The sequence below is a fragment of the Cetorhinus maximus genome, chromosome 23 (genome assembly GCF_964194155.1).
Source record: "Cetorhinus maximus chromosome 23, sCetMax3.hap1.1, whole genome shotgun sequence".
Classification (NCBI taxonomy): domain Eukaryota; kingdom Metazoa; phylum Chordata; class Chondrichthyes; order Lamniformes; family Cetorhinidae; genus Cetorhinus; species Cetorhinus maximus.
In genome coordinates this window covers 51,929,121-51,956,797 of record NC_135901.1, presented here as the reverse complement: position 1 = coordinate 51,956,797, position 27,677 = coordinate 51,929,121, and the positions used below count along the sequence as shown (strand labels likewise).

At 47.3% G+C, this 27,677-nt stretch overlaps 2 protein-coding genes across 2 annotated transcripts in view; one reads left to right on the top strand and one right to left on the bottom strand.

Moving 5' to 3' along the window:
* The window catches only part of LOC144698031 (uncharacterized), a 33,610-nt gene extending 17,563 nt beyond the window's left edge, over window positions 1-16,047 (bottom strand). Inside the window, exons 1-2 of the mRNA XM_078569970.1 lie at window positions 15,263-16,047; window positions 5,814-5,934 (exon numbers count right to left, since the gene is read on the bottom strand). Coding sequence (XP_078426096.1) covers window positions 5,814-5,934; window positions 15,263-16,047 — 906 coding nt within the window. The remainder of the gene's footprint in view (window positions 1-5,813; window positions 5,935-15,262) is intronic.
* Window positions 6,050-10,002, top strand: LOC144698305 (uncharacterized). The gene is made up of 2 exons (XM_078570264.1): window positions 6,050-6,132; window positions 9,243-10,002. The coding sequence occupies exon 2, from the start codon at window positions 9,352-9,354 to the stop codon at window positions 9,886-9,888; it is 537 nt and encodes a 178-aa protein (XP_078426390.1). The 5' UTR covers window positions 6,050-6,132; window positions 9,243-9,351; the 3' UTR covers window positions 9,889-10,002.
* Window positions 16,048-27,677: the final 11,630 nt, after the last annotated feature.

The window sequence follows — 27,677 nt, the reverse complement described above, 5'->3', positions numbered from 1 at the left end:
TATTTTTCCCTCTTGAAAAGTCTCTCACGACTTGTCACAGACCCAGTCTAGCAGCTATGTCTTTTAGGAATCGACCAGCTCGGTCAGTAGTAGTGCTATTGATCTACTCCCTGTTATTGAGGAGGAATTAATCATGAGTTTAGTTTCACGTTGACCAAGCGGACAGAATGTTTTAGGTCGCTGACCTTTTTCATTGTGTCACCTGGAAAGTGTGTTTGGGGACCTGGAATGTGGGAAGGGAAGAGGTGAAGGGCGGACGCTGCATCTGCTGTGCTTGTATGGAAATGATTCACAGTGATCTTCATAAGAAAACAAGAAATAGGAGCTGGCGTAGACCATATGGCTCTTTGAGCCTGTTCCACCATTAAATGATCTTTCAGCTCAACTCCACTTTCCCGCCCCATTCCCATATCCATTGATTCCCTTAGCGTCCAAATATTCTAGTGCGATAATCTCTCAAATAGAGGATGATGAATAACAGTCATCTCGAGACCACAGTCCTCTCTCCCACTGCCATACCGATCCTTCCAACATACTAGGAATTTGGGGCAATAGTGATGTTGATGCTCAGATTAGCCCTGTCTCCGTATGTTGAATTGGATCGAGAAGCACTGGGGAAGGTGCAAAACAGATTTACTGGAATGATGCCAGAATTGGAAAGTTATATCAATCAACAAAGATTCAACAGTTTGCAAAGATTTTGTTTGGAGAAGAGAGTGAGAGATGACCTGACCGAGAACTTTAAGATAGTGAAAGGGTTTGACAGGATGGACACGTGGAAGATGTTTCCACTAGTGAATGGATGGAAATAAATATAAGTTGGTCACTAATAAATCTAATGTGTAAATCATGATCAATTTTCATTCACCAGAGATAATGCAGAATGTGCCAGAAACACTCAGCACATCTAGGAGCATCTGCATTGAGAAGAATTACGTTTTCAGGACTGTTCACTGATGCTATATTCCTCACTGTACCGGTACTACCAGATCTGCTAAAAATTTCAGCATTTTCCATTTTAATTTCAGATTCACAGCACCCGCTATTTGATAACTGTAGATTTTTGAGAATGTGGAACTCATTATCCGATGGGTTTGAGATCCCCGTGTGAGCTGGAAACTTATGGGTAAAATCACACTGTGAAATGATCGTTCACCAGCTGAGTGGTTACATTCTTACTGATGACAGAATTTAAATGTTCTGTGTATGGAATGAAAAATCACTTGTTCACATGGCCTCCTGAGATTCCAGTGAGTTCACATTTAATGAGGGATTTGTTCTGCTGTTAATTACACCTGGCACAGAACTATGGCGGAAGACCAGTGCACTTTATTAAGTCAATTGATATCAAAAAACATTGTTATATCTTGGCCCTGTGGCTTCAATCGTCACTGGATCACAAATAATAATTTCCTATTCAGAAATAAGGACTTTCAAGGGCAGCGGGGCTACCCAGCATTCAAAGGGGAGCAGAATGTGTCCTATCCTCACAACAGGAGCTCCCTGCACATGCGCATTACCGTGTATGCTGGGGCATGCGCATTGCGGTATGTTTCATGAGCAGATGCAGTACTGGCCTGTGACTGAAGCTGCTCAGAACGGGTGAGAGAATGACGAGTGGAGCAAATTAACAGAGTTAGTGGGTGTGTGAGAAGGAATGGAGCCAGCGAAGTGGGCAGGGAGGCTTCATAAAGACACAGTGCAGGCCGGAGCGCCCAAATAACAAAGTACGGGTTTTGTATTTGCAGAGAACAGAGCGAAAAAGTCTGGATTTCTCCCTTTGCCAGGCCCGGGGTAACGGCCGCCATCTTTATAGGGGGCAATGTGCAGCAGGGCGCATGCGCGGTCATCCTGGTCCAAGTAGCAGGAGGAGAGAATGTTGTGTATTTCTATCCTGGACTGACAGGGATGGATTTTGGAAACTCCTTTTACAGGGGGTTAGAAGGGGAGGATATACAGACTGGAATGTCAAGACCAACATCACATTTAGATATGACAGAGTCACTCGATTCATCAGGACCTGGATCATCCTTTTCTAATGCTCTGTATATACCATTTCCCAAACATGTCATTGTCAGTCCAGGATAGAAATTCAGGACCTGGATATTATCGGCCTCTGAGTGCAATCATTGAGTTTCAGGTCATTACCACTCACTATGTAAAATTTCTTCCTCACTCCTCCTACAGATCTTGCCCAAAATCTTTAATCTGTGTCCCATAATCATTTTACAATCAGTTAATTGGAACAGCTTTTCGTTAACTATCGTTATCATTAGGGACCAAGAGGGCAATCTATGGGTGGAGCCAGAGGACATTGCTAGAGTGTTGAACGAATACTTCACATCTGTCTTCACCCAGGAGAATGAGGATGAAGGTATGGAACTCAGGGAGAGAGACTGTGAGGTTCTTGAGCAAATTGATATAGGGAGTGACAAGGTATTGGAGGTGTTGGCAGGCTCAAAAGTAGACAAATCTCTAGGTCCGGATGATTTGTATCCCAGACTGCTGAGGGAGCCAAGGGAGGAGATCACAGAGGCTCTGACCCAAAATTTTAATTCCCCTCTGGGGGAGGTGCCAGAGGACTGGAGAACAGTTAATATGGTTCCGCTATTTAAGAAGGGTTGTAGAGATAAGCCAGGGAACTACAGTCCAGTGAGTCACACGTCAGTGGCAGGGAAAATATTGGAGAAAATTCTGGAGGAGAGAATCTATCTCCACTTGGAGAGGCAAGGTTTGATCAGGGAAAGTCAGCATAGCTTTGTCAGAGGGAGGTCATGCCTAACAAATTTGTTTGAATTTTTTGAGGAGGTGACCAGGTGTGTAGACGAGGATAGTGAGGTTGATGTAGTTTATATGGATTTCAAAAAAGCCTTTGACAAGGTCCCACATGGGAGACTTATAAAGAAGGCAAATGCACATGGGAGACAGGGTAATCTGATAAGTTGGATTCAAAATTGGCTTAGTTGTAGGAGACAGAGGGTGATGACAGAAGGCTGCTTTAGTGGCTGGAAGCCAGTGGCGTACCACAGGGACGTGTGCTTGGTCCCCTATTATTCGTCATTTATATAAACGACATGTGGGGATTAAGATTAGTAAATTTGCGGATGACACAAAGATTGGCCGGGTGGTTAACTGAGGTTGAGTGTCTTGGGCTACAGGAAGATAAGTGGCAGATGGAATTTAACCCTGAAAAGTGTGAGGCAATACACTTTTTATGGAGTAATTTGACAAGGAAGTATTCAATGAATGGCATGACAGCAAGAAGTTCTGAGGAACAAAGGGACCTTGGCGTATGTGTCCATAGATCTCTGAAGGCGGAGGGACATCTTAGTGGGGTGGTGAAAAAGGCATATGGGACACTTGCCTTCATCAATCGAGGCATAGAATAAAAAAGTTGGGAGGTCATGTTGGAGTTGTATAGAACCTTGGTGAGGCCACAGCTGGAGTACTGTGTGCATTTCTGGTCACCACATTGTAGGTAGGATGTGATTGCACTGGATGGTGTGCAGAGGAGATTCACCAGGATGTTGCCTGGGATGAAACATTTAAGTTATGAAGAGAGGTCAGATAGACTTGGGTTGTTTTCGTTGGAGCAGAGAAGACTGAGGGGCGACCTGATTGAGGTGTACAAGATTATGAGGGGCATCGACAGGTGGATAGGGAGCAGCTGTTCCCCTTAGTTGAAGGGTCAGTCACGAGGGGACACAAGTTCAAGGTGAGGGGCAGGAGGTTTGGGGGGATGTGAGGAAAAACTTTTTTACCCAGAGGGTTGTGACGGTCTGGAATGCATTGCCTGAGAGGGTGGTGGAGGCAGGCTGCCTCACATCCTCTTGAAAAGTACTTGGATGAGCACTTGACACGTCATAACATTCAAGGCTATGGGCCAAGTGCTGGTAAATGGGATTAGGTAGGTAGATCAGGTGTTTCTCACGTGTTGGTGCAGACTCGATGGGCCAAAGGGCCTCTTCTGCACTGTGTGATTCTGTGTGATCTACCTTATCTAAACCTATCATAATCTTGTACACCTTTATTAAATTCCCTCAATCTCCTTTGCTTGAAGGAGAACAAAACCTTCTAGCTCATATGCCACTTCCCTCGACCCATTCTGGTAAATCTCCTCTGTCCCCTCTCAAGGACCCTCACATCCTTCATAATGTGTGGTGATCACTGGTTTGCACAGACCCAGATGTTCTGTGTCTGTGTGTGTGACATCATCACACATCGACAATTACACTGTGACATCATCACACATCAACAATTACACGGTGACATCACCCCGCTCCCCGGGTATTTCCTCAACTGGGAGATTTTTCTCTGACTCCAGTGCTTCTGATATCTTTCCAGCTGCAGGCTCCAGCAGGAGAGTTTAAAGTTGAACCTTGAAATTGTTTCACAGGTGAGTATTTTTGACTATTCATCTACAATTTAAAGATTTTGGTTTTATGCTCTGTTGCCTATGCTCTGTTATCTATGCAAAGTTCCATGGCTCTGAGGTTGGTGTGAATGCCTTCTCAGTTACATTGTTAAGGTTTGTTAATGTCAATTAGATTGTTAAGGTAAACAGGTGATGGGTATTTGAACACAATGAAGTAGGGGATAGCTGGGACACTGGGTGTGGGTGAGCAGTGTTGACAGTGAGGCAAGTCAACAAACTATCTCAGCAAGAAAAGGCCCTGTGTCTTAGTTTTGACTTCACCAATTGGTGTGGATCCTGTTAACGGCTGGTGTGGCTTCTTTCCTGTGGATCTGAATCCCATGTATATTGTTATGATTCTTGGCCAGACACAGATGCGATCGGGTGAGGGATCAATAGCATTTTGTTTAAAGTAGATGAAGGTTGAGATTTAAGACACCTACTTTTGGAATAAGGCCACAAGTTTCCATGGGTTTTGAACAACAATAAAACAAAATTTACCGTACAAGTTCAGAAAGATAAAACAATTTACAATATGTACCTGATACTCGAACATTCAAGGTAAGTATGAGGTACATGTGAATTAACAGATGAACTGTGATGAGACACACCACATTACAGAGTAAATGACAGATGCAACCAAAAGAGATTCCATGGATTTCACAACAATCACCCAGACATTAGTCCCACTGTGAGTCAACCAATCTCACTGAAACTTAGTCTTTCTCAAGAGGGTTTCCGATCTCCAGCTTCGAAGATCTCACCTGGAATTCTCTCCAAAAGTCACTCCCACTCAGACGGCTTTAACAATGGCCCACTTCGCAGAGTTTCAGTCTCGCTTTCCAAGATTCCATCTCCCTGGATTCCCAAGTACAATCAAACACTAGCTTGCACTAGCTGAGACTTATGGCCATGCCAAGCAGAACACCATTGCTCCAAAGGGGTACCTTTGCTTCAACAGCCCTCTTTAGTTAAAGTCTGCACCCTGCAGCCTTTTCTCTAAATTTTTAACTCATCTTAACTGGGACCTCTACCTGTTCCTGTGGCACCTATTGCCTGGCAACTCCCGGAAATAACTGCCTCAAGAAGAGCTGTTCACTGACCCTAGAACTGATCTGGTGACCTATCAAAATACTCCCAGAGGATCCCACCCTTGTTACTAGACAGGAACCAATGTAACAAGCATTGGAACATCCTGTACCTTAAATATTACAATCTCCACAGGTTGCTAATTTCGCAGGGACCCAGGATGAATTGAATTTATAACACAATCCATTGCTCTGTTTCAACTCTGTCCTCTCTGCTATTGTCCAATTCCTCTGCCTCTAATACTGGGTGTATTTTAGGTACGTTTAGTATTTAATTGTTACTTTTGCTGACTGTGTCTCAATGAGGTTACCTCCGCTGCCCATCTCCTGACCATGTGCTGCTGTCTTCCCAGCTTTATCTTCCCGCAGTACCTTTCGTAAGTCAGGAATTGTTTTTCCTGCACTATAGTCCATTTCTCTTCTGCCTCTGAGCTGATGTTGACCATCAAATTCTGCATCATTTTTAGTCCCTTTAATTCATTCTGCACACCCTGAAATGTTTATTCTGTTTGCCTCTCCACAGATAGGAGCATATTTTGCCAATCCCCAGTTGCCTGTGGAGAAAATGATGTTTGACCTTCTTGAACCGCTGCAGTCCGTGTGGTGAAGGTGCTCCCACAATGCTGTTAGGTAAGGAGTCACAGGTTATTCACCCAGCGATGATGAAGGAACAGTGATACATGTCCAAATCAACAACAACAATTTGTTTCATCACACTTTTAATGTGATATAATGCTCCAAGACATTTCACAGAAATGTCACAAAGTAACATTTGACACTGAGCCACATGAGGAGGTATTAGGGCAGGTGACCAAAAGCTTGGACAAAGAGGTCACTCTTAAAGGGAATCTTCTTAATTCTTCCAAGGGATATGGGCTTCGCTGGCTGGGCCAACATTACTGACCATCCCTAATTGCCCTTGAGAAGGTGGTGGTCAGCTGCCTTCTTAAACCATTGGAGTTCACGTGGTGTAGGTACACCCGCAGTGCTGTTAGGGAAGGAATCCCAGCATTTTGACCCAATGACAGTGAAGGAACAGCGATATATTTCCAAGTCAGGATGGCGAGTGGCTTGGAGGGGAGCTTCCAGGTGATGGTGTTCCCATGTGTCTGCTGCCCTTGTCCTTCTAGATGCTAGTGGTCGTAGGTTTGTAAGACATTCTCTAAGGACCCTTGGTGAATTCCTACAATGCATCTTGTAGATGGTACAGACTGCTGTTACAGTGCATCGGTGGTGGAGGGACTGAATGTTTGTGGATGTGGTGCCAATCAAGTGGGCTGCTTTGTCCTGGACAGTGTCAAGCTTCTTCAGTGTTGTTGGAGCTGTACTCATCCAGGCAAGTGGAGAGTATTCCATCACACTCCTGACTTGTAGATGGTGGAAATGTTTTGGGGAGTCAGGAGGTGAGTTACTCACCACAGGACTCCTAGCCTCTGACCTGGTCTTGTAGCCGCAGTATTTAAATGGCTGATCCAGTTGAGTTTCTGGTCAATGGTAACCCCCAGGATGTTGATAGTGGGGGATTCAGCGATGGTAATGCCATTGAATGTCAAGGGATGATAGTTAGATTCTCTCACGTTGGAGATGGTCATAGCCTGGCACTTGTGTGGCATGAATGTTACTTGCCACTTGTCAGCCCAAGCCTGGATGTCACCCAGATCTTGCTGCATTGGAAGATGGAGTTATTCAGGATCTGAGGAGTTGAGAATGGTGCTGAAAATTGTGCAATGATCAGAAAATGTCCCCACTTCTAACCTTATGACGGAAGGAAGGTCATTGATAAAACAGCTGAAGATGGTTGGGCTGAGGACACTACCCTGAGGAACTCCTGCAGTGATGTCCTGGAACTGAGATGACTGACCTCCAACAACCACAACCATCTTCCTTTGTGCTAGGTTTGACTCCAACCAGCGGAGAAGTTTCCCCCCGATTCCTACCAACTCCAGTTTTTCTAGGGCCCCCTGATGCCACACTCGGTCATATGCAGCATTGATGTCAAGGCCAGTAACTCTCACCTCACTTCAGCAGTTCAACTCTTTTGTGCATGCTTGAACCAAGGCTGCAATGAAGTCAGGAGCTGAGTGGCCCTGGCGGAACCCAAACTGGGCATCAGTGAATAGGTTATTGCTAAGCAAGTGCCGCTTGATAGCACTGTTAATGACTATTACTTTACTGATAATGGAGAATAGGCTGATGCGGCGGTAATTGGCCGGGTTAGATTTGTCCTGCTTTTTGTGTACAGGACATACCTGGGCAATTTTCCACTTGCCGGGTAGATGCCAGTGTTGTAGCTGTACTGGAACAGCTTGGCTAGAGGCGCAGGCAAGTTCCGGAGCACAAGTCTTCAGTACTATTGGCCGAATATTGTCAGGGCTCATAGGCTTTGCAGTGTCCAGTGTCTTCAGCCGTTTCTTGATATCACGTGGAGTGAATGGAATTAGCTGAGGACTGGCATCTGTGATTCCGGGGACTTCCGAAGGTAGAGAGGTTTAGGAAGGAAATTCGAGAGCTTGGGGCCTTGGAAACTGACAAATGGGTGCCAGTGGTGGAGTGATTAAAATCAGGAATGCTCAGGAGGCTGGAATAAGAGCAGTACAGATATCTTGGAGGGTTGTGATACTGATGGAGATTTTTGAGTTCGGGAGCGGCCATGGAAAAATGTGAAAGTAAGGATAAGAAATTGAACATTTTGGTGTTTCTTAACCTGGAAACTTTGTCGGTCAGTGAGCACAGGGATGATGGGTGAACAAGACTTGGCGCGAGTAAGCACATGGGCAGCAGAGTTTTGGATGACCTCAAGATTACAGGGAGGTTGAATGTGGGAGGCCGGCCGGGAGTGCGTTAGGATAGTTAAGCCTAGAGGTAACAAAGGAATGGATGAGAGTTTCAACAGCAGATGAACTGAGACTGGGATGGAGTCGGGCGATGTTACTGAGGTGGAAATAGGCGGTCTTGGTGATGATGTGGATATGTGGTTGGAAGCTCATCTTGGGGTGAAATATTTCACCATGGTTGTGAACAGTCTGGTTCAGCCTCAGACTGTTGCCAGGAAGTGAGATGAAGTCGGTGATCAGGGAGTGGAGTTTGTAGCAGGGACTGAAGACAATGGCTTCAATCTTCCCAATGTTTAAATAAAGGGAATTTCTGCTTATCCAGTACTGGATGTCAGTCAAGTCAGGATGGTGTGTGACTTGAAGGGGAACTTGGAGGTGATAATGTTCACACACACCTGCAACCCTGGTCCTTCTGGGTGGTGGAGGTTGAGGGTTTGGGAGGTTCTGTCTAAGTTCTGGTTGAGTTGTAGAAATATAAATCCCCTCTGCTTCACCAATTCCGAAGAAGTGTAATAGTCTCGAAACTTTAACTCTGTTTCTCTCTCCACAGATGCTGCCAGATCTGCAGAGATTTTCCAGCACTTTGTTTTTATCCCTCTCCTTCACCCCCTGCCTTTCTCGCTCTCTCTCTCATTTCGCTTTCACCCACTCCCATCTTTCTCTATCTCTCCTCCAATCAAGGCCAGATTCTTGTGTAGGCCCAGACTGGGTGGCAGGTTCCCTTCCCTGAAGGACATTAGTGAACCAGTTGGGTTTTTATGACAATCCAGCAGTTTTCATGGTTACTTTTTCCTCGTGCCGGCCCCACAAATTCCCAGATTCATTCAGCTCAATTTCACAACCTGCCTTTGTGTTTTTGTGGGTTCTCTCTCACTCCCTTTTTTCTGTTTTAAATCAATTTCACAGGGTATTAGAAGGGGAGGATTTGCAGTCAGGAAACTCAAACTAAACATCACATCAGGATCTGACAGAATTTCCTAGTCTATCGTAAGCTGAAGATCATTGGATTTCGAACATGGAAGGAAAAAGCACCGTTCACACTGGGGAGAAGGCGTGGAAATGTGGGGATTGTAGGAAGGAATTTAACTACCCGTCTCAGCTGGAAACTCATCGGCGCACTCACACTGGAGAGAGACCATTCACCTGTGCCATGTGTGGGAAGGGATTCACTCATGCATCTAGCCTGCTAACACACCAGCGAGTTCACACAGGGGAAAGACCATTCACCTGCTCCCAGTGTGGGAAGAGATTCACTCAGGCATCCAACCTGCTGATGCACCAGCGAGTTCACACTGGGGAGAGACCATTCATCTGCTCTGCATGCGGGAAGGGATTCACTCAGGCATCCAACCTTCTGATGCACCAGCGAGTTCACACTGGGGATAGACTGTCCACCTGTTCCGTGTGTGGAAAGGGATTCACTCGATCATCCAACCTGCTGAGACACCAGCGAGTTCACACTGGGGAGAGACCGTTCACCTGCTCCGAGTGTGGGAAGGGATTCACTACCTCATCCCATGTGCTGAGACACCAGCGCGTTCATGAGTCATGACAGTTATTGGATTTTGCTGTTAATCACATCCAAGACTGAACCATGTTCATTGAGATCTGTTTCTGCTGATGTTTGTACACTGCAGATAAAATTCAAATAAAACAGCTTTGTGTTAAACACAAAGTGCTGAGTCTATTAATCCAGCGCTTCCCAAACCTTTCCCCGTGAGACCCCATTTTAATGACTCAGACTTGGTGTGACCCTAGAGTGAAAATCTGCGGATTACAGGAGATGTTGAGCGGGAAAGAGGCTTCAGGCAAAGTTTGGACAATTGTTATTCTGCAGAAAGTACTTCAAGCAGCTAAATATTTGCAATTGCTCAATGAAAAATTAGCAGATTATAAAGTCTACATTGTAAATTGGACTCATGTATAGTTAACTCAATAATTCTCTTAACCCTCTATAATTCTTCATTAAATAAAATCTTGAAGTTCCAATTCTGCGTGTGCAGGATATTTCATATAAATGACTTTCAATTACACACAGATACAGCTTTTATCATAATCACTACAATAGGGTTTTAGTTATATACAACAGAAGCTATTAGCGTGATATACAGGCAGAAAGGTGCTTTCTCCTCTACAAATATTTAATGGCTCATAAAACTTTTAGTAATCCTAAAAATATACTTTTCAAAATGGTGAAAGTACATCCCTCAAATTCAGACTGATCCTCCTTTCGTCTGCTGAAATGACAGAAGATGTAGAAAGCTTTTTTGCTTCTATCTTAATCCCCAGGATATGTGTTTGTCTTAGTTTGGTAATGACGAATGAATTGGAGGAGTTGATGAATAGAAAACAAACACCTACCTTTTCACGGGCGTTTTATGCAGCAATCAAGCCTCAGATAGCAGCCATTAGAGCTGGTCCACCAATAGGAAAAGGTGAGGATTTAAGGGGCCCTCGTAGCTGTCAGGGGACAGTCCAAGCTCCCTGGCAGCCATGGATGCCTCAGAGCTCGCGAGCCCAAAATCTCACCACTGGGGATCACGAGCCACAATTTGGGAAGCCCTGTTTTAATATCTTGAAGACTAGTTAGTTTATTTTGAAATTCTCCCCTTTCCCCTGTCTCCTCCATCCTCACCTTCAAGAACAAGTGTGAGGAGCTCATGGAGCCTCTTTGTCACTAAGATTGAGACAATCCGATCAGCTGCCTTTGCTGCTTCCCTCCCTTCCACTAACCCACCGGGACAAACTGTCTCCAAAGTTCCCCTTGTCCAAGCATTAACTCACATCTTTCTTTAGTTTCTCTCCCATCTCCCCACATGGCCTCTCAGTGCTCATCTTGTCCATGAGACCCACCTCCTGCTCTCGACCCTATTCCCAATAAACTACTGATCCCCCAACTTCCCCATGTTTACTGATATTGTTAACAGTTCTCTCTCTTCAGCTATTGCCCCCCTCTCCTTCTAATCATCATTCCCTTCCTCAATAAACAAATCCTTGACCCCACCATCCTTGAAAACTACTACACCATTTCCAACCTCTCTTTCCTTTCCAAAGTCCTTGAAAATGTTGTCACGTCTCAAATCCATGCCCATCTTTCCCAGAACTCCCTGTCTGAATCCCTCCAATCAGGTTTCTGCCCCTGCCACAGTATTGAAACAGCTCTGATCAAAGCACCAATGACATCCTATGTGACTGGGACAAAGGTAAACTATCCCTTCTCGTCCTTCTCGATGTGTCTGCAGCCCTTGACAAGGTTAACCACACCATTCTGCTCCAATATCTCTCCACTGTCGTCCAGCTGGGTGGGGCTGTTCTCTCCTGGTTCCATTTTTCTCTGTCTAATCATAGCCAGAGAATCACTTGTAATGTCTTCCCTTCCCACTCCCACAGTTACCTCTGGTGTCCCCAGAGGATCCAGCCTTGGCCTCCTTTTATTTCTCATCAACATGCTCCCCACAACGACATCATCTGAAAACAGTGTCAGTTATCACATGTACACTGACAGTGCCCAGCTCTACCTCACCACCACCTCCCTCCACTTTTGTTAAATTATCAGACTGTTTGTCTAATATCCAGTGGTGGATGTGCAAAAATGTCCTCCAATTGAATATTGGGAAGACTGAAACCATTGTTTTCATTCCCGAGCTACCAACTCCATTCCTCTCCCTGGCAACTGACTGAATGTAAACCAGACTTTTTGCACACGTGATGTCAGGTTTGACCCCGAGATGTGATTCTGACTCGGGTGTGTGTGTCCCGGTGATTTTCCAGTCACACTGATGATTTTTTTTTTTCCCCACAGACTGAACAGACAAACATTTCTCCTTCCATAATCAGAGGCTGATCATGTATGAATTCAGTGATTCTATAAGATCTTGAGATTTTTGCTTTGAGTTTTTCATTTGAAAATCCTCTCCCTCTAATACCCTGTAAACAGAGTTGACAAAAGCCATCACTGTCAGTACAGGGTAGAAATTCAGAACAGACAATTCTAGTTTCTATGGAATATTCTTTCTCCTTTCATTCCCCCAAATCTATAATTCCCTGTCCCACACACTCCTCTCCCTCTCTGCTCATTGTTACAGATTCAGTGCCTGGTCTCCTACTAATTCTTGTCTCCTCTCCAGATTCCCTCTCTTCCTATCCTTAAAGTGGTGACTCAGGCTGTGGGTCAATCCCACTCCTTCACTCTAATTCTACCAAATAATTCAGCTCACAACAGATGTTCTTTAATGGCTTTGTGGTAATTTTGAATGTTTGGAAAGAATCACCTTTTCCCAACTGTGACACAAGCTGTGTTTATCCGAGTTACATTAAATAGACTCATTCACTCAGTAAGTGATCAGATCTCACTGAACTATGCCACAAGCTGTGTCTATCCAAGTTATATTGATACAGACTTACTCACTCAGTAAGTGATCAGATCTCACTGAACTATGACACAAGCTGTGTCTATCTGAGTTACATTGAAACAGACTCACTCACTCAGTAAGTGATCAGATCTCACTGAACTATGTCACAAGATGTGTCTATCTGAGTTACATTGATACAGACTCACTCACTCAGTGAGTGATCAGATCTCACTGAACTATGACACAAGCTGTGTCTATCTGAGTTACATTGAAACAGACTCACTCACTCAGTAAGTGATCAGATCTCACTGAACTATGACACAAGATGTGTCTATCTGAGTTACATTGATACAGACTCACTCACTAAGTGAACAGTTCTCACTGAACTACAAAAACAACTACAACAACTTAAATTTATATCGGGCTTCTAACATAATAAATTGTCCCAAGGAGTTTCATCGGGGCATAAAGATATATTAGGTCAGATAACCAAAAGCTTGGCCAAAGAGGTCGGTTATAAGGAGTGTCTGTAAGGAGGGAAGTGAATGAGAAAGGTGGAGAGGTTTAGGGAGGAAATTCCACAGCTTAGGGTCCAGGCAGCTGAAGGCCCGGCCACCAATGGTGGAGTGATTAAAATCGGGGATGAAGGACATCCGGTAATGGTGCTCCATGTATGTGGGCCCCATAGCCCAGGCTCAAGGCCCTAATCTGAACTTTGGGACATAATTTGACTGTCCTGGGTTTCAGAGAAAAACACAGCAGGTCAAACATCATTGGAAAGTGAGAAATGAATGGTCACTGTTTCAGGTGGGTCTCCTTCAGAATGAACACTTCCCACCACCAGCACCATCCCCCTCCCTGTGAACTGAACATTCCTTCAGCCACTCATCCACCCATTGCACATCCACCCAATGGCTCCCAGCCTGGATTGACATTCAGCATGAACCCAGTGAGAGGGTGAGCTGGCCCACGGGATGTCAGAATGGACAAGAGCTGGAAGTGGTTCCAATCAATGCGTTTTATGTTTCATTGTTATAAACAGGAAACTTAATATTTTGTTAAACCCCCATGTTCACACCCTTGGTGAATTACAATTTCTCACCCAGTCCTTCCCTCTGGCTTCAACATGGTGCATCCTGTGTGGGTTCAGCAGAGGTAGAGACAGGCTGCTCGTGAGATGGGGGCAGAGTGTCGGGAGATGGGGCAGAGTGTCAGGAGACGGGGGCAGAGTGTCAGGAGACGGGGGCAGGGTGTCGGGAGACGGGGGCAGAGTGTCGGGAGACGGGGGCAGGGTGTCGGGAGACGGGGGCAGAGTGTCGGGAGATGGGGGCAGAGTGTCGGGAGATGGGGGCAGAGTGTCAGGAGATGGGGCAGAGTGTCGGGAGATGGGACATATACTGTACATGTTTCTCATCCTCATAATTTACAACACTATTCCTGATGTTCATCAGCTGCCTCACTTTCTTTCCCATTAATTCCATTTGCTGATCTATCAGTAATGGACTTGCTGCCATCTCGAACAAAACTGTTTTCACCACTAAGGCTCCGCTGGTATTGAATAGTCTTCATGACATCATCGCACTGGGACTGGATGACATCATCGCACTGGGACTGGATGACATCATAAGAGTCCATTGTTTCTTAATGACCCACATCAATAGCTAGAGGAAATATTAATAAACCTGAGCACATTATCTAGGCTGACACTCCAGGGTGACACTGAGGGACTGCTGCACTGTCAGAGACAGCATCCTTCACATGGAACTTGTAGAGGCTCTGGTCACAATCTTCCAATCCTCCTTATATAGTAGCGGTGACAAAGGACTGACAGATTGTAAATGTTACACCCCTGTTCAAAAACACAGCTATTCCAGGACAATCAGCTTCATATCAGTGGTGGGGAAAGGCTGGAGACAATAATCCAGGACAAAATCAATTGGCATTTGGAAAAGTATTGGTTATTTCCAGCATTTTCTGTTTTTAACACTGATACTTCCCTGGATCCCAAGGCTCTCTGGGAGGTGTGGGGAGCTGGGACGTATCCATGAGAGTAACCAAAGGTCTGAGAACTGAAAGAATCTAGGGTTAGAGAGGAGACCAGATCCAAAAATGGAGCAGTTGGCAACAGGACATCAATCAGTCTCCTCTTATCCTGGAGAAATCAAGGACTCGACATTCTGAGAGTTTGAAACAAAACTGATTTATTTAACAGACATCAAGATATTAAACTTCAGCCCAGTTACAGGGATTATTAACATCAGTAGAAACAAACCACAACTGTCAGAATGAACATGGTTCAGTTCTGGATGTGATTAACAGCAGCAATAACAGCAGAATCCAACCCCTGCTGTCACTTGTGAACTCACTGCTGTCTGAGCAGGTGGGATGACCAAGTGAATCCCTTCCTACATTCGGAGAAGGTGAACAGCATCTTCCCAGTGTGAACTCGCTAGTGTGTCAACAGGTTGGACAAATGAGTGAACCCCTTTCCACACTCGGAGCAGGTGAACGCTCTCTCTCCAATGTGAATTCACTGGCGTACACTGAGGTGGAATGAAGGCTGAATCTCTTTACACAGGAAGTACAGCAGAACGGCCTCTCCTTGTGTGAATTCGCTGGTGTTTCAGCAGGGTGGATAACTGAGTGAATCCCTTCCCACACTTGGAGCAGGTGAATGGTCTCTCCCCAGTGTGAACTCGCTGGTGTCTCAGCAGGTGGGATAACTGAGTGAATCCCTTCCCACACTGGGAGCAGGTGAATGGTCTCTCCCCAGTGTGAACTCGCTGGTGTGTCAGTAGGTTGGATGACTGAGTGAATCCATTCCCACACTCGGAGCAGGTGAAAGGCCTCTCTCCAGTGTGAAATCGCTGGTGCACTTTGAGGTTCGATAAAGTCCTGAATCTCGTTCCACAGGAAGTACAACTGAATGGCCTGTCCTCAGTGTGAATTCGCTGGTGCTTCAGCAGGTTAGAGGACCCAGGGAATCCTTTCCCACATACCGTGCAGTTGAATGGTCTCTCTCCAGTGTGAACTCGCTGGTGTGTCAGCAGGCTTGATGACCGAGTGAATCCCTTCCCACACACGGAGCAGGTGAATGGTCTTTCCCCTGTGTGAATTCGCTGGTGTGTGCGCAGGTTTGATGACTGAGTGAATTCCTTCCCACATTGGGAGCAGGTGAACGGTCTCTCCCCAGTGTGAACTCGCTGGTGTGTCAGCAGGTGGGATAACCGCTTGAATCCCTTCCCACACTCGGAGCAGGTGAACGGCCTCTCCCCAGTGTGACTGCGTCGATGGGTTTCCAGTTCGGATGGACGATTGAATCCTTTCTCACAGTCCTTACATTTCCACGGTTTCTCCATGGTCCAGGTGTCCCTGTGTCTCTCTAAGTTTGATGATCAGTTGAAGCCTCGTCCACACAGAGAACACGTGTACAGTTTCTCCCTGCTGTGAATGGTGTGATGTTATTTCAGGCTGTGTAACTGGTTAAAGCTCTTTCCACAGTCAGTTCACTGGGATACTCTCACTCGGGTGTGGGTGTGTCTCGGTGCTTTTCCAGTCACACTGATGTTTGAAATCTTTTCCCACAGACAGAACAGACAAACGTTTCTCCGTCGACATTCAAAGGTGATGATATTCAGGTCCTGATGAATCGAGTGACTCTGTCAGATCTTGATGTGATGTTTGGTTTGAGTTTCCTGCCTGAAAATCCTCCCCTTCTAATTATCTGTAAAAGGAGTTTACAAGAGCCATCACTGTAAGAACAGGATAGAAATTCAGAACAGACAATTCTATGGAACATTTTTTCCTCTCTTGTTCCCCCAAAGCTGCAAATCCCCATCCCACACACTCTCCCTCCTCCCTGAGCTGAAATCCAAACAGAGTTTTGGACAATTCTTTCTGTATCTTTTTAACAAATTTCTATAATTGGAGTTGACAATATGTCTGATCATTCACCTCAGTGATTACTCGTGACAAAACATTAATCTGAAACCCCCTGACCGACCAGACAGAATAGCAGATGTTAACCTTGTGTTCAAAACTTACTGTGTGGAGATTTAATGAGCGATTATGAAGGTGGTTTCTCCCAATGTCCCAGAGTTTCCTTCCTTCCTTCTCTCCCTCTCTAACTGAGTTAAACCTGGGATCAGTCTCATGGCCCATTCTGGTTCCTGCTTCTCTTCCTGATGACTAATTAACTCCAATTAAACACTGAGAAGACTGAAGACACTGTTTTCAGTCCCTGCTCCAATCTCCATTTCCCAGATACCAACTCCATCCCTTTCCCTGGGAACGGTCTGAGATTAAACCAGTCTGTTCACAACCTCGGTGTCACATTTGATCTCGAAATGAGCTGCTGACCTCATGTCTGTGCCATTACTAAGATCGCCTGTTTCCACCTCCGTAATATCACCCGACCTCACCCCTGTCTCAGGAGTGTCTCATCTGCTGCTGAAACCCTTATCACAGCCATTTTTACCTCCAGATTTGACCATTCCAACACACTCCTGGCTGGTCTCCCACATTCTACCCTCCGTAACCTTGAAGACATCCATATTTTTGCTGTCTGTGTCTTCACTCACAGCTAGGCCCATTCCCTGACCATCCTTGGCTCCCGTTCAAGGAGCAACTCGATTTTAAAAATCTCATCCTTGTTTTCAAATCCCCCAATGGCCTCCTCTCTGTGGCTCCTGCAGACCCACAACCCTCTATGATATCTGCACTGCTCTAATTCTAGCATTCCCTGTTTTAATTGCTCCACCATTCGTGTCCGTGCCTTCAGTTCCCTCGACCCCAAGCTCTGAGATTCTCTCCCTCTGTCTACCACACTTTCGCCCTTTAAGACAATTGAGTATTAATAAAAAAAAGAAATTCTGTTAAAACATTTTATCTTGTACTCATCAGGATAGAGGGAAGAATACCAAATTTCAAAAATTATCAGTCAGGCTAGTAATGTGTCTCACTTACACTTGCTAGAAGATACGTATGTTCATCCACAGGGACCTGTCCTCTGCAGGCAGAAGGAACAAGTCCAGGCACGGGGTCTTTTGTGGAATTAAACAAGAGCAGAGGGGATGACAGCTCCTGGCTTTATTGTCCATGGCAACAACCAATCAGAGCCGACGGGCCAACCAATCAGCACCCTTTTCTCGTGCAGTAGAAATTGTGGTTCCCTTTGAAATTTGGGATTCTTGCGTCTGTCCTGGTGAGTGCAACAGGAAAAGCTTTGACAGCTTGTCTCTTTTTTCGTAAATAATCAAATTCTGTACAAACAAGCGACTATTTAAGTACTTTGGTCACCTCCTTGTGTGTCTGAATGTTATACTTTATTTTATGATTCCCTGTTTAGCTCGCTGGGATGATTTATGATGTTAATAGAAGATAGTGATCGCACATGCGCTGCTGCTCCTTGCCCCATATAAAGATGGTGACCGCACATGCGCTCTGCGGCTTCTTGCCCCTATAAAGAGAGACCGCGCATGAGCTCTGCTGCTCCTTGCCCCCTATAAAGATGGTGACCGCTCATGCGCTCTGCTGCATCTTGCCCCATATAAAAAATGACCGCACATGCGCTCTGCTGCTCCTTGCCCCTATAAAGATGGTGACCGCACATGCGCTCTGCTGCTCCTTGCCCCTATAAAGATGGTGACGGCACATGCGCTCTGCTGCTTCTTGCCCCCTATAAAGATGGTGACCGCACATGCGCTCTGCTGCTCCTTGACTCAGAATAAAGATGGCGGCCGTTAACTCGGGCCTACTTCCGGAGAAATGGCCTAATCTGTCTTTGGAAGGATGGTTCCTTATTGAGGGTTTAGGACAGAGGCCGTGAATTCATAAAGCCTCCCAACTCACCCGCCAGCCCTATCTATGCTCACGGAGTTTTTTTTCCAGCTCTCAGTCCGCACTCGGTCTTTGTAAATCCCGCATTTTAAATCCGTTCGCTCCAGCTCTCCTCACGCCTGATTTCAGGCGCTACACATGCTTCAGCTCAGAATGATTGACGGCAGCTCCGGACCAATAGGGACAGGGGGCGGGCCTGGAGGATCAGCGGGAGCGGCTCTTCCTCTGGCCAATCGGAGTGAATGAGGGGCGTGGCCGGGTTTGAATTGGAGCATGCGCAGCGCGGGTGGGGATCGGGATGAAGGCGGTCGGGTTGAAAGTCCAGCCGGTGAGAAAGGGCCGAGTGCAGGAGAGGAATGGAGCCGGAGGGTGGACTGGGAGGATTCACAAACACCCGGTGTAGGACTCCAAACCCGGATTACAAACTCCCGGAGCCCAGTTTACACCGAGTGTTTGGAAACTCCTTTTACAGGGGATTAGAAGGGGAGGATTTACACACAGCAAACTCAAACCCAGAGAAATGTTTGTCTCTTAATTTCTATCCTGGACTGACAGGGATGGATTTTTTATAATCTCCTTTGTACAGGATTTTCAATGGGACGGAGTTGGAGACGGGGAAACTCAAACCAAACTTCACATCAAGATCTAACAGAGTCACTCGATTCCTCAGGACCTGAATATCATCGGACTTTGACTGTGGAAGGAAAAAGGTTTCTCTGTTCTGTTTGTGGGAAAAGCACCGACATTTTCAAAATCCTGGTTAGACTGCACCTGAACCACTGTAATAACAATAAAAAAATGCTGGAAGTACTCAGCAGGCCTGGCAGCATATGTGCAGCGAAACAGAGTTAATATTTCGAGTCAACATGACCTTTCATCAGGACAGGAATACTGTGTTCAGTTCTGGGCATCACACTTTAGGAAGGATAGACTATATTGGCCTTAGTGGGAGAGCAGTGCAGATGTACCTGAATAACAACTGGACTCCAAGGGTTAAATTATGAGGAGTGGTCAAACAAATGCATCAGAGTAATTACAGCACAGATAGAGGCCATTCAGCCCATTGAGTCAATGCCAGCTCTCTGTAGAGCAGTCCAGTCTGTCTCATTGCCCCACTGTGTCTTCAACCCCCTGCATGTTTATTTCTCTTAAATGCTGGTCCAATTTAATTTTAAAGCATTGATCATGTCTGCTTCCAGCCTGCTCGTAGGCAGTGAGTTCTGTGTTATTACCACATGTTGTGTAAAATATTCCTCCCTGCATTTGCCCTGTATCGTTTGCCTATAACCTTCAATCTGTGTCCCCCTAATCTTTGTACCGTCACCAGATGGAAACAACATTTTCTTTGTCCACCTTATCTTAACCTGTCACAATCTTGTTCACCTCTATCCAATCTCCCCTCAACTCTGTAACTCCAAGAAGAACAACTTCAGCTTCTCCAATCTCACTTTGTAACCGAATTCCCTTTTTCCTGGAACCATTCTGGTAAATCTCCTCCGCATCCTCTCAAGGACCCTCACCCCTTTCCTAAAGTGTGGAGACCAGAACTGGATGCAATACTCCTGTTGTGACCTAACCAGAGCTTTATGACGGGTCAGCTTATTTTCCCTGTGTTTATACACATGAAATCTGCTTATGAAGCCCACGATCTCATATATTTTGCGAACTGCTCTCTCAATATGTCCTTTCGCCTTCAAATGTGTGCACATCAACCCCAGGTCCCCCAGTCCCTACACACCCTTTAGGACTGTACCATTGAGTACCCTATTCATTCTGCCAATATTCATCATCTCACGGTGAGGTTTGTATTCCCAGGAATTTAGAAGATTGAGGAGGATTTTCTCGAAGTTTTCATGATATAAATTGGACATGGTATGGTAAATAGAGGGGAAGAATTTCCATTGGTTGGGGAATCCAGGACTGAGGAACATAGTCTAAAACTTAGAGCCAGAACTTTCAGGGGTGAGATTAGGAAAATCTTCTTCAGAAAAAGTTGGGAGAAGTTTGGAATTCTCTTCCTGAATTAGCAGTTCATGCTTGATCAATGTTCAGTTTCAATCTGGCATTGATAGATCCTTCCTAACACAAGGTATAAATCAAGGGACAGGAGAAAAAGGGTCACAGATCAGCCGTGATCTGATTGCATAGTGGGACAGACTCGAGGGGCTAAATGGCCAACTCCTAGAATCATCGAAACTTAGAGCACAGAAGGAGGCCATTCAACCCTTTGTGCTTGTGCTGTCTCTTTGAAAGAGCAGTTGTATTCGTCCCACACACCCACTTTCTATTTGTAACCCTGTAAGTTCCTCAATCCCAAATCCCTGTCAACTCCCTTTTAAAATTCCTGATAGAATCAGGTTCCAGCACCTTTCCAGGTAGAATGTTCCAGATCCTGGCAACTCACTGTTGGTGCAGAAACTGCTGAACTCGATGTTGAGTGTGGAAGGTTGTAAAGTGCCTAATTGAAAGATGAGTTGCTGTTCCTCGAGTCCCCATTGAGCTTCATTGAAACATTGCAGGAGGCCGAGGACAGAGAGGTCAGAGTGGGAGTGGGGCGGAGAATTAAAATGACAAGTGACCGGAAGCTTAGGGTCAAGCTGACAGACTGAACAGAGGTTGTTCCACAAAGTGATCACCCAATCTGTGTTTGGTCTTCCCAGTGTAGAGCAGATCACATCGTGAGAAATGAATACAGTAACTAAACTGCAAGAAGTACAAATAAATCACTGTTTGGTTTCATCTTGCACAACCTTGAGAACAGCCTGAATGAAGATACTTTACTTGAAGAATAAAGGTTAAAATATAATTACATTGTCTATCTCAGGGTGTAATCCAAGAACAACACCTTGTATTTACAGGAAGGGTTGTGGGGCTGGAGGAGGTGACAGAGATACTGAGGATCCGGTTGACATTGTCTATCTCACTGGTGTCAAATTCATTTTCAATGGTGGCTCTGATCCAATATCCTGACACTGGGTGAGGGCCACATTCAGCAGAATTTATAAAAATGGAACTAGATACAAATAAACTATATCAGTATTTACTGACACCTCGGTTTTATTTATTGTTCCTGCTGCTCCCGGTACCCGGTATCTCTTCGCTTGAACCATCACATCAACACTCGGGGAAAATGACTGGGCTGAGGCCTGTCTCAGATAAAAACACGAGGACCACTTGTCACCACAGAATCTGTCGCGGAAAAACGGAGTGAACACTCAGAACCTGGAGGTTTATCTAGGAAGTCTTTTTTTTTTTTGCAAAAATATACTTTATTCATAAAATATCTTCAATCACATTCCAAACTATTTCAAAAACACCATTACAAGGGTACAATCCAGGTTAAACTTTTACAAAATTTATCACCAGGTGCATCAGTACAAACAATATTACAATCATTTACAGCCTTTCATTTTGAGCTGTACAGCCCGAGGGGCTCTAAACAGTTCCCAGTCTCTCGGTGCGCTGTGGCAGAAAGGTCTTAGACAGCGACCCTTCCCCATTGCGCCTTTGCGGCAGCTGCCCCAAGCTTTAGTGCGTCCCTCAGCACGTAGTCCTGGACTTTGGATTGTGCCAGTCCGCAACAATCAGTCGGGGACAACTCTTTGTGCTGGAAGACCAACAAGTTTCGGGCAGACCAAAGCGCGTCTTTCACCGAGTTGATGATCCTCCAGCTGCAGTTGATGTTTGTCTCGGTGTGTGTCCCTGGGAACAGCCCGTAAAGCACAGAGTCCTGTGTCACAGAACTGCTCGGGATGAACCTCGACAGCAACCACTGCATCTCTCTCCAGACTTTCTTTGTAAAGGCACAATCCACAAGGAGGTGAACAACGGTCTCTTCCCCACCACAGCCACCTCGAGGGCAACGTGCAGAGGGGGTGAGACTCCTGGCGTGTAGGAAGGATCTGACGGGGAGGGCCTTTCTCACCACCAGCCAAGCCACGTCTTGGTGCTTGTTGGAAAGTTCTGGCGATGAGGCATTCTGCCAAATAACTTTGACAGTCTGCTCGGGGAACCATCCCACAGGGTCCACCCTCTCCTTTTCCCTCAGGGCCTCTAGGATGTTACGTGCTGACCACTGCCTGATGGACTTGTGGTCAAAGGTGTTTTTCTGCATAAATTTTTCCACGAGGGACAGGTGGTACGGCACGGTCCAACTACTTGGAGCGTTCCGCGGCAGCGTGGCCAGACCCATCCTTCGCAACACCGGGGACAGGTAGAACCTCAGCACGTAGTGACACTTCGTGTTTGCGTACTGAGGGTCTACACACCGCTTGATGCAGCCACACACAAAGGTGGCCATCAGTATGAGGGCGACGTTGGGCACGTTTTTTCCCCCTTTATCTAGAGGCTTGTACATCGCGTCCCTGCGGACACGATCCATTTTCGACCTCCAGATAAAGCGGAAGATGGCTCGAGTGATCGCCATCGCGCAGGAGTCTGGAATGGGCCAGACCTGCGCCACGCACAGCAACAGCGAGAGTGCCTCACACCTGATGACCAGGTTCTTACCCGCAATGGAGAGGGAGCGTCGCTCCCACATACCCAGTTTCCTTTACACCATACACACTCGCACCTTCCAGTTTCTAACGCATGCCCTGGTCCTTCTGAACCATATCCCCAGCACCTTCAGGCCGTCAGCCTTGACAGTGAAGGGGACAAAGGATCGGTCAGCCCAGTTCCCAAAGAACATGGCCTCGCTCTTCCCACGATTTACCTTGGCTCCCGAGGCCAGTTCGAACTGGCCGCAGATGTGGATCAGTCTGCGCACCGACAGCGGATCCGAGCAGAAGACGACGACGTCGTCCATGTACAGGGAGGCTTTTACCTGAGTGCCTCCACTGCCTGGGATCGTCACTCCTCTTATGCCCGGATCCTTCCTGATGGACTCGGCAAAGGGTTCTATGCAACACACGAAAAGAACAGGCGAGAGAGGACAGCCCTGCCTGACTCCAGATTTAATCGGAAAGCTATCCGTTTCCCACCCATTGATTGAGACTGCGCTACTGATGTTAGTGTAGAGCAGTTGGATCCAATTTCGAATTCCCTCCCCAAACCCCATTTTGGAGAGCACATCCACCATGTAGGTGTGCGATATTCTGTCAAAGGCCTTCTCCTGATCCAAGCTGATGAGGCAGGTATCCACACCCCTGTCCTGTACATAGGCAATCGTATCCCTGAGCAGCGCCAGGCTGTCAGAGATCTTCCTGCCTGGCACAGTGCAGGTCTGGTCAGGGTGAATCACCAATTCCAGAGCGGATTTGACCCGATTGGCGATGACCTTGGACAGAATCTTATAGTCCACATTCAACAGTGAAATGGGTCGCCAATTTCTAATTTCCTCCCTTTCCCCCTTGTGCTTGTAGATGAGGGTGATGATGCCTTTCCTCATGGATTCTGACATACTACCGGCCAGGAGCATACTCTCGTACACCCCTAGCAGGTCTGGGCCGATCAAGTCCCACAGAGCCGAATACAACTCCGCCGGCAAGCCGTCGCTTCCGGGAGTTTTACTCTTCTCGAAGGACTCAAGGGCCTTAGTCAGTTCATCAGGAGTTAGCGGTTTGTCCAGGCTCTCCCGCGTACTGTCGTCTAAGACCTCCGTGATAGAGGACAGGAAGGACTGGGAGGCCGTGCTGTCCGTGGGCTTCACGTCATACAATCCGGCATAAAAGGATTTGCTGATCCTCAGAATGTCGGACCGTGATGACTTTACTGAGCCGTCTTCTTCCTTCAGGCTGCTGATCACAGAGCTCTCTCTGTGTACCTTTTGGAAGAAGAAACGTGAGCACGTCTCATCCTGCTCCACGGAGCGGACTCTGGAACGGAAGATGATCTTGGAGGCCTCCGAGGCAAAGTGCGAGGCTTGCTGGCTCTTCACATCTTGGAGCTCCTCCTTGACATCGACCCCCATCGACTGCAGCCGGAGCAGATTCTGCATGTTTTTCTGGAGTCGGGACATTTCCCTCTGTTCCTTTCTAGCTTTCTGGGTGCCTTTGAGGATGAAAAACCTCTTGATGTTTCCCTTGATCGCTTCCCACCAGTGTGTCAGGGACTCAAAGAGGGGTTTCACGGTTCTCCAACATTTGTAATCCCTCTTGAGCTCCTCAATGTTCTCTGGGGTCAGCAGTTGCACATTTAGCTTCCATGCCCCCCTGCCCACCCTCAGGTCCTTCTCCAAGTGGCAGTCCGCCAGTAGGAGGCAGTGGTCAGAGAAGAACACCGGCTTGACATCGGTGGATCTGACTGTGAATGCACGGGACACAAACAGGAAGTCTATCCTGGAACGAATGGACACGTCTGGCCACGACCAGGTGTATCTACGCTGCGCTCCATCAGCAGGGTTGCTGAAGACGTCGTGCAGCTTGGCATCCTTAACTGTTTCCATCAGGGATCTGGACATAGCGTCCAATAAGCTGTCGGCCCTGCTGGATCGTCCAGCCGCATCGATGATGCAGTTGAAGTCATCGCCCAGAATGACCGGCCTGGAGGTCGCCAGCAGCAGTGGGAGCTGCTGAAAAACCTCCAGCCGCTCAGCCCCTTGTGCAGGGCCATACACGAGTGGAGCGTTCTTGTACATTACGTCTGCTACGAGGAGTCGCCCGCCCACCACCTCCTTAACCTCGGAGACGGTGAAGTTGCCTCCCCGCAACAGAATACCCAGGCCGGAGGAACGAGAGTCATTTCCACCCGACCAGATCGATGGCCCATGGGACCACCATCGTGACCATTGCCTGTAGGAGCTGAGGTGCGGTATAGCACACTCCTGCAGAAACAACAGGTCAGCTTTGACCTTGGCTAGGTAGTCCAAGGTCGCAACACATCGCGTAGTAGATTTAATGCTACGCACATTTATGGATACAATCTTTAAACCCATTTTAAAGCATTTATTCTCCTACCAAACCCACTGTCTCTGAGAGTCCCAGACCTTTAGTCTGCTCCTTCATACCCGTAGTGAGCTCAAATTCCTTCACTTTGGATGGGCTGAGGTAGATCTCCTTGGCAGTGTTCTGCTCAGGTGGCATCTGGAGGTTCACGTAGAGAGCGGGTTTTGAGATGACCTTTGCTGGAGAAGCTTCTCCAAAACTCACCCCCTCTGGGGTGTTGCTGTTCCCGGCTTCCTGGAGCTGGGGTGCGATGATTACCTCACTGCTCCCAGATTCCAGGGGCTGTGGTGCACTGGCCTCCTCAGGTTGCAGGCAAAGTTGGGGTGCGCTGGTCTCCTTGTTGTCTCCAATGTTCTGGAGCTCAGGTGTCTCGTCCTCCAACGCCCTGGAGCTTTGCCGCCTCTTCAGTCGGTGCCGCCCTGGCACTTCATCATCCGAAGAGCTGCTGCCCTTGTCATCCATATCGGATGGGAGACGCCTCTTGCCGCTTTTCTGGGAAATGGCTTTGCTTCTTCTTCGCTCCTTCTTCCTTTTGGTGTTCTTCACCGTCCGCCACTCCCCCTGCTGCTTTTCCACTGCTGCCTCCTCCTCCATTGATTCGCTGTCCTGAGGACTGGGAGGTTCAGGGGGTAGTGCTGTTGATTGGCTCTCTGTTGCCTCAATCTCTTTCTCCACCTTGTCTCTCTCTGTGTCCTCCTTTGTCCCGTTGAGCTCCCTGGGGGCCTTGGTGGTTGGAGTGACACGAAACATTTCTTCTGCTTCCCCCTCGTTGGCTTTGGCTGCCTGTGCGTAAGTACGGCAGCGTTTGGGGCAGGTCCTGTAGAGGTGACTTGCCTCGCCACACAGGTTGCAGCACTTGGCCTGTTTGCAGTCTTTTGTCTGGTGCCCTTCCTGTTTGCAGATCTTGCAGAGGGAGGCGCTGCAGTTGGCCGCCACATGACCAGCCTTGCCGCATGAGCGACAATGCTTGGGTTGCCCAGCGTAGACCAGGGAGCCACGGTTTCCCCCGATAGCGAAACTGGAAGGAGGGTGGAAAATGGCTCCCTTACCATCGGTCTTTAGCGTGACCTTAAACAGGCGTTTGCCTGTCCAGATCCCCAAGTCGTCTCGAATCTCGGTGCCGCTCCCCACCTTATCGAAGTACTTGGTGAGGAAGGTGACCACGTTGGCGACAGGAACGAAGGGGTTGTACAGATGCACCATCACCACACGTTCCCGTTGCAACGGCAGAGAAAAGTGCGGCTCCGCCGTCAGGATCTTCATCTCCGGCAGGTCTCTCTTCTCCTCGAACACCCTCAGGAGCCGGACGCAGTCTGCCACCCGCTTGAACGTCACGTCAAAATAACCACCTTTGCGGGAGTCATGCAGGGTGAAGATCTCCGGAGCTTGGAAGCCGCACGCCTTCAACAGGATCCTCCTGGTGAAGAAGCCCCGATCCATAGGTGATCCTCCTTCGCTGTGGTTCACCGTGACTCGGACGGTGATAGGTAACCCACGGTATGGATTTGGATTGCGATTGGTTATCGCCCTTCCATCCCGACCTTGCCTTGGCAGGACCATGGTGTCGCCCCTGCAACACTTGATCTTAGCCAAAAGGCCGAGAAGCGATCTATGACTGATGCGATGCCTGCCTCAGCTTCAGGGGTCAGTCAGTACTGTCGAATGCAGGGCAGCACAACATCCTTTCGCAGTATGACAAGGTGGCCCGGGGCAGTGAGCACTCGGCCTACATGAGTATTGTGCAGGGCCTACAAATCGCTATTGATTATGTCCAAGGCTGGAGGGCCAATGAGGCTGGGCTGCTCAGGGGGCTGCTGCCGCTGAAATTCAGCAAGAGGGTCGATTAACTGACAGGAAATACCAGGGAGGTATATTCTACCCTCAGCAGGTCCAAACCACTCAAAAGATCAAATGCATTCAGAGGTAGAGGCCGACTGTAACCGTTTAATCATGGGATCTATGTGCTTTGCCAGGAAGAGGGGCGATTAGCGAGTGTCAAGTGGGGCTTGAATCAAGGTCCATACGGAACAGGGGCTGCTGCTCTGTGGTTAGGTGCACCGGGACGCCTGTGCCCGCTTCCCCGAAATAAATGTAGCGGTCGGGGCTGACGGAGGTTAACTGTCCTGCAAGAGCATTGGCCTTTTGGTGATACTCAGGGTCATCTGTCATTGTAATCCACACAGTACAGTGTAAGCGAGAGTAATACTGCACCACCTGTAACAGGCTTTTCAGAGTCCGAACAGGAGTTAAAAACGGCAGCTTATCAA

What these genes read in the sequence shown, in the direction of transcription:
- LOC144698305 (XM_078570264.1), top strand. Translation starts at nt 9,352, where the DNA reads ATGGAAGGAAAAAGCACCGTTCACACTGGGGAGAAGGCGTGGAAATGT.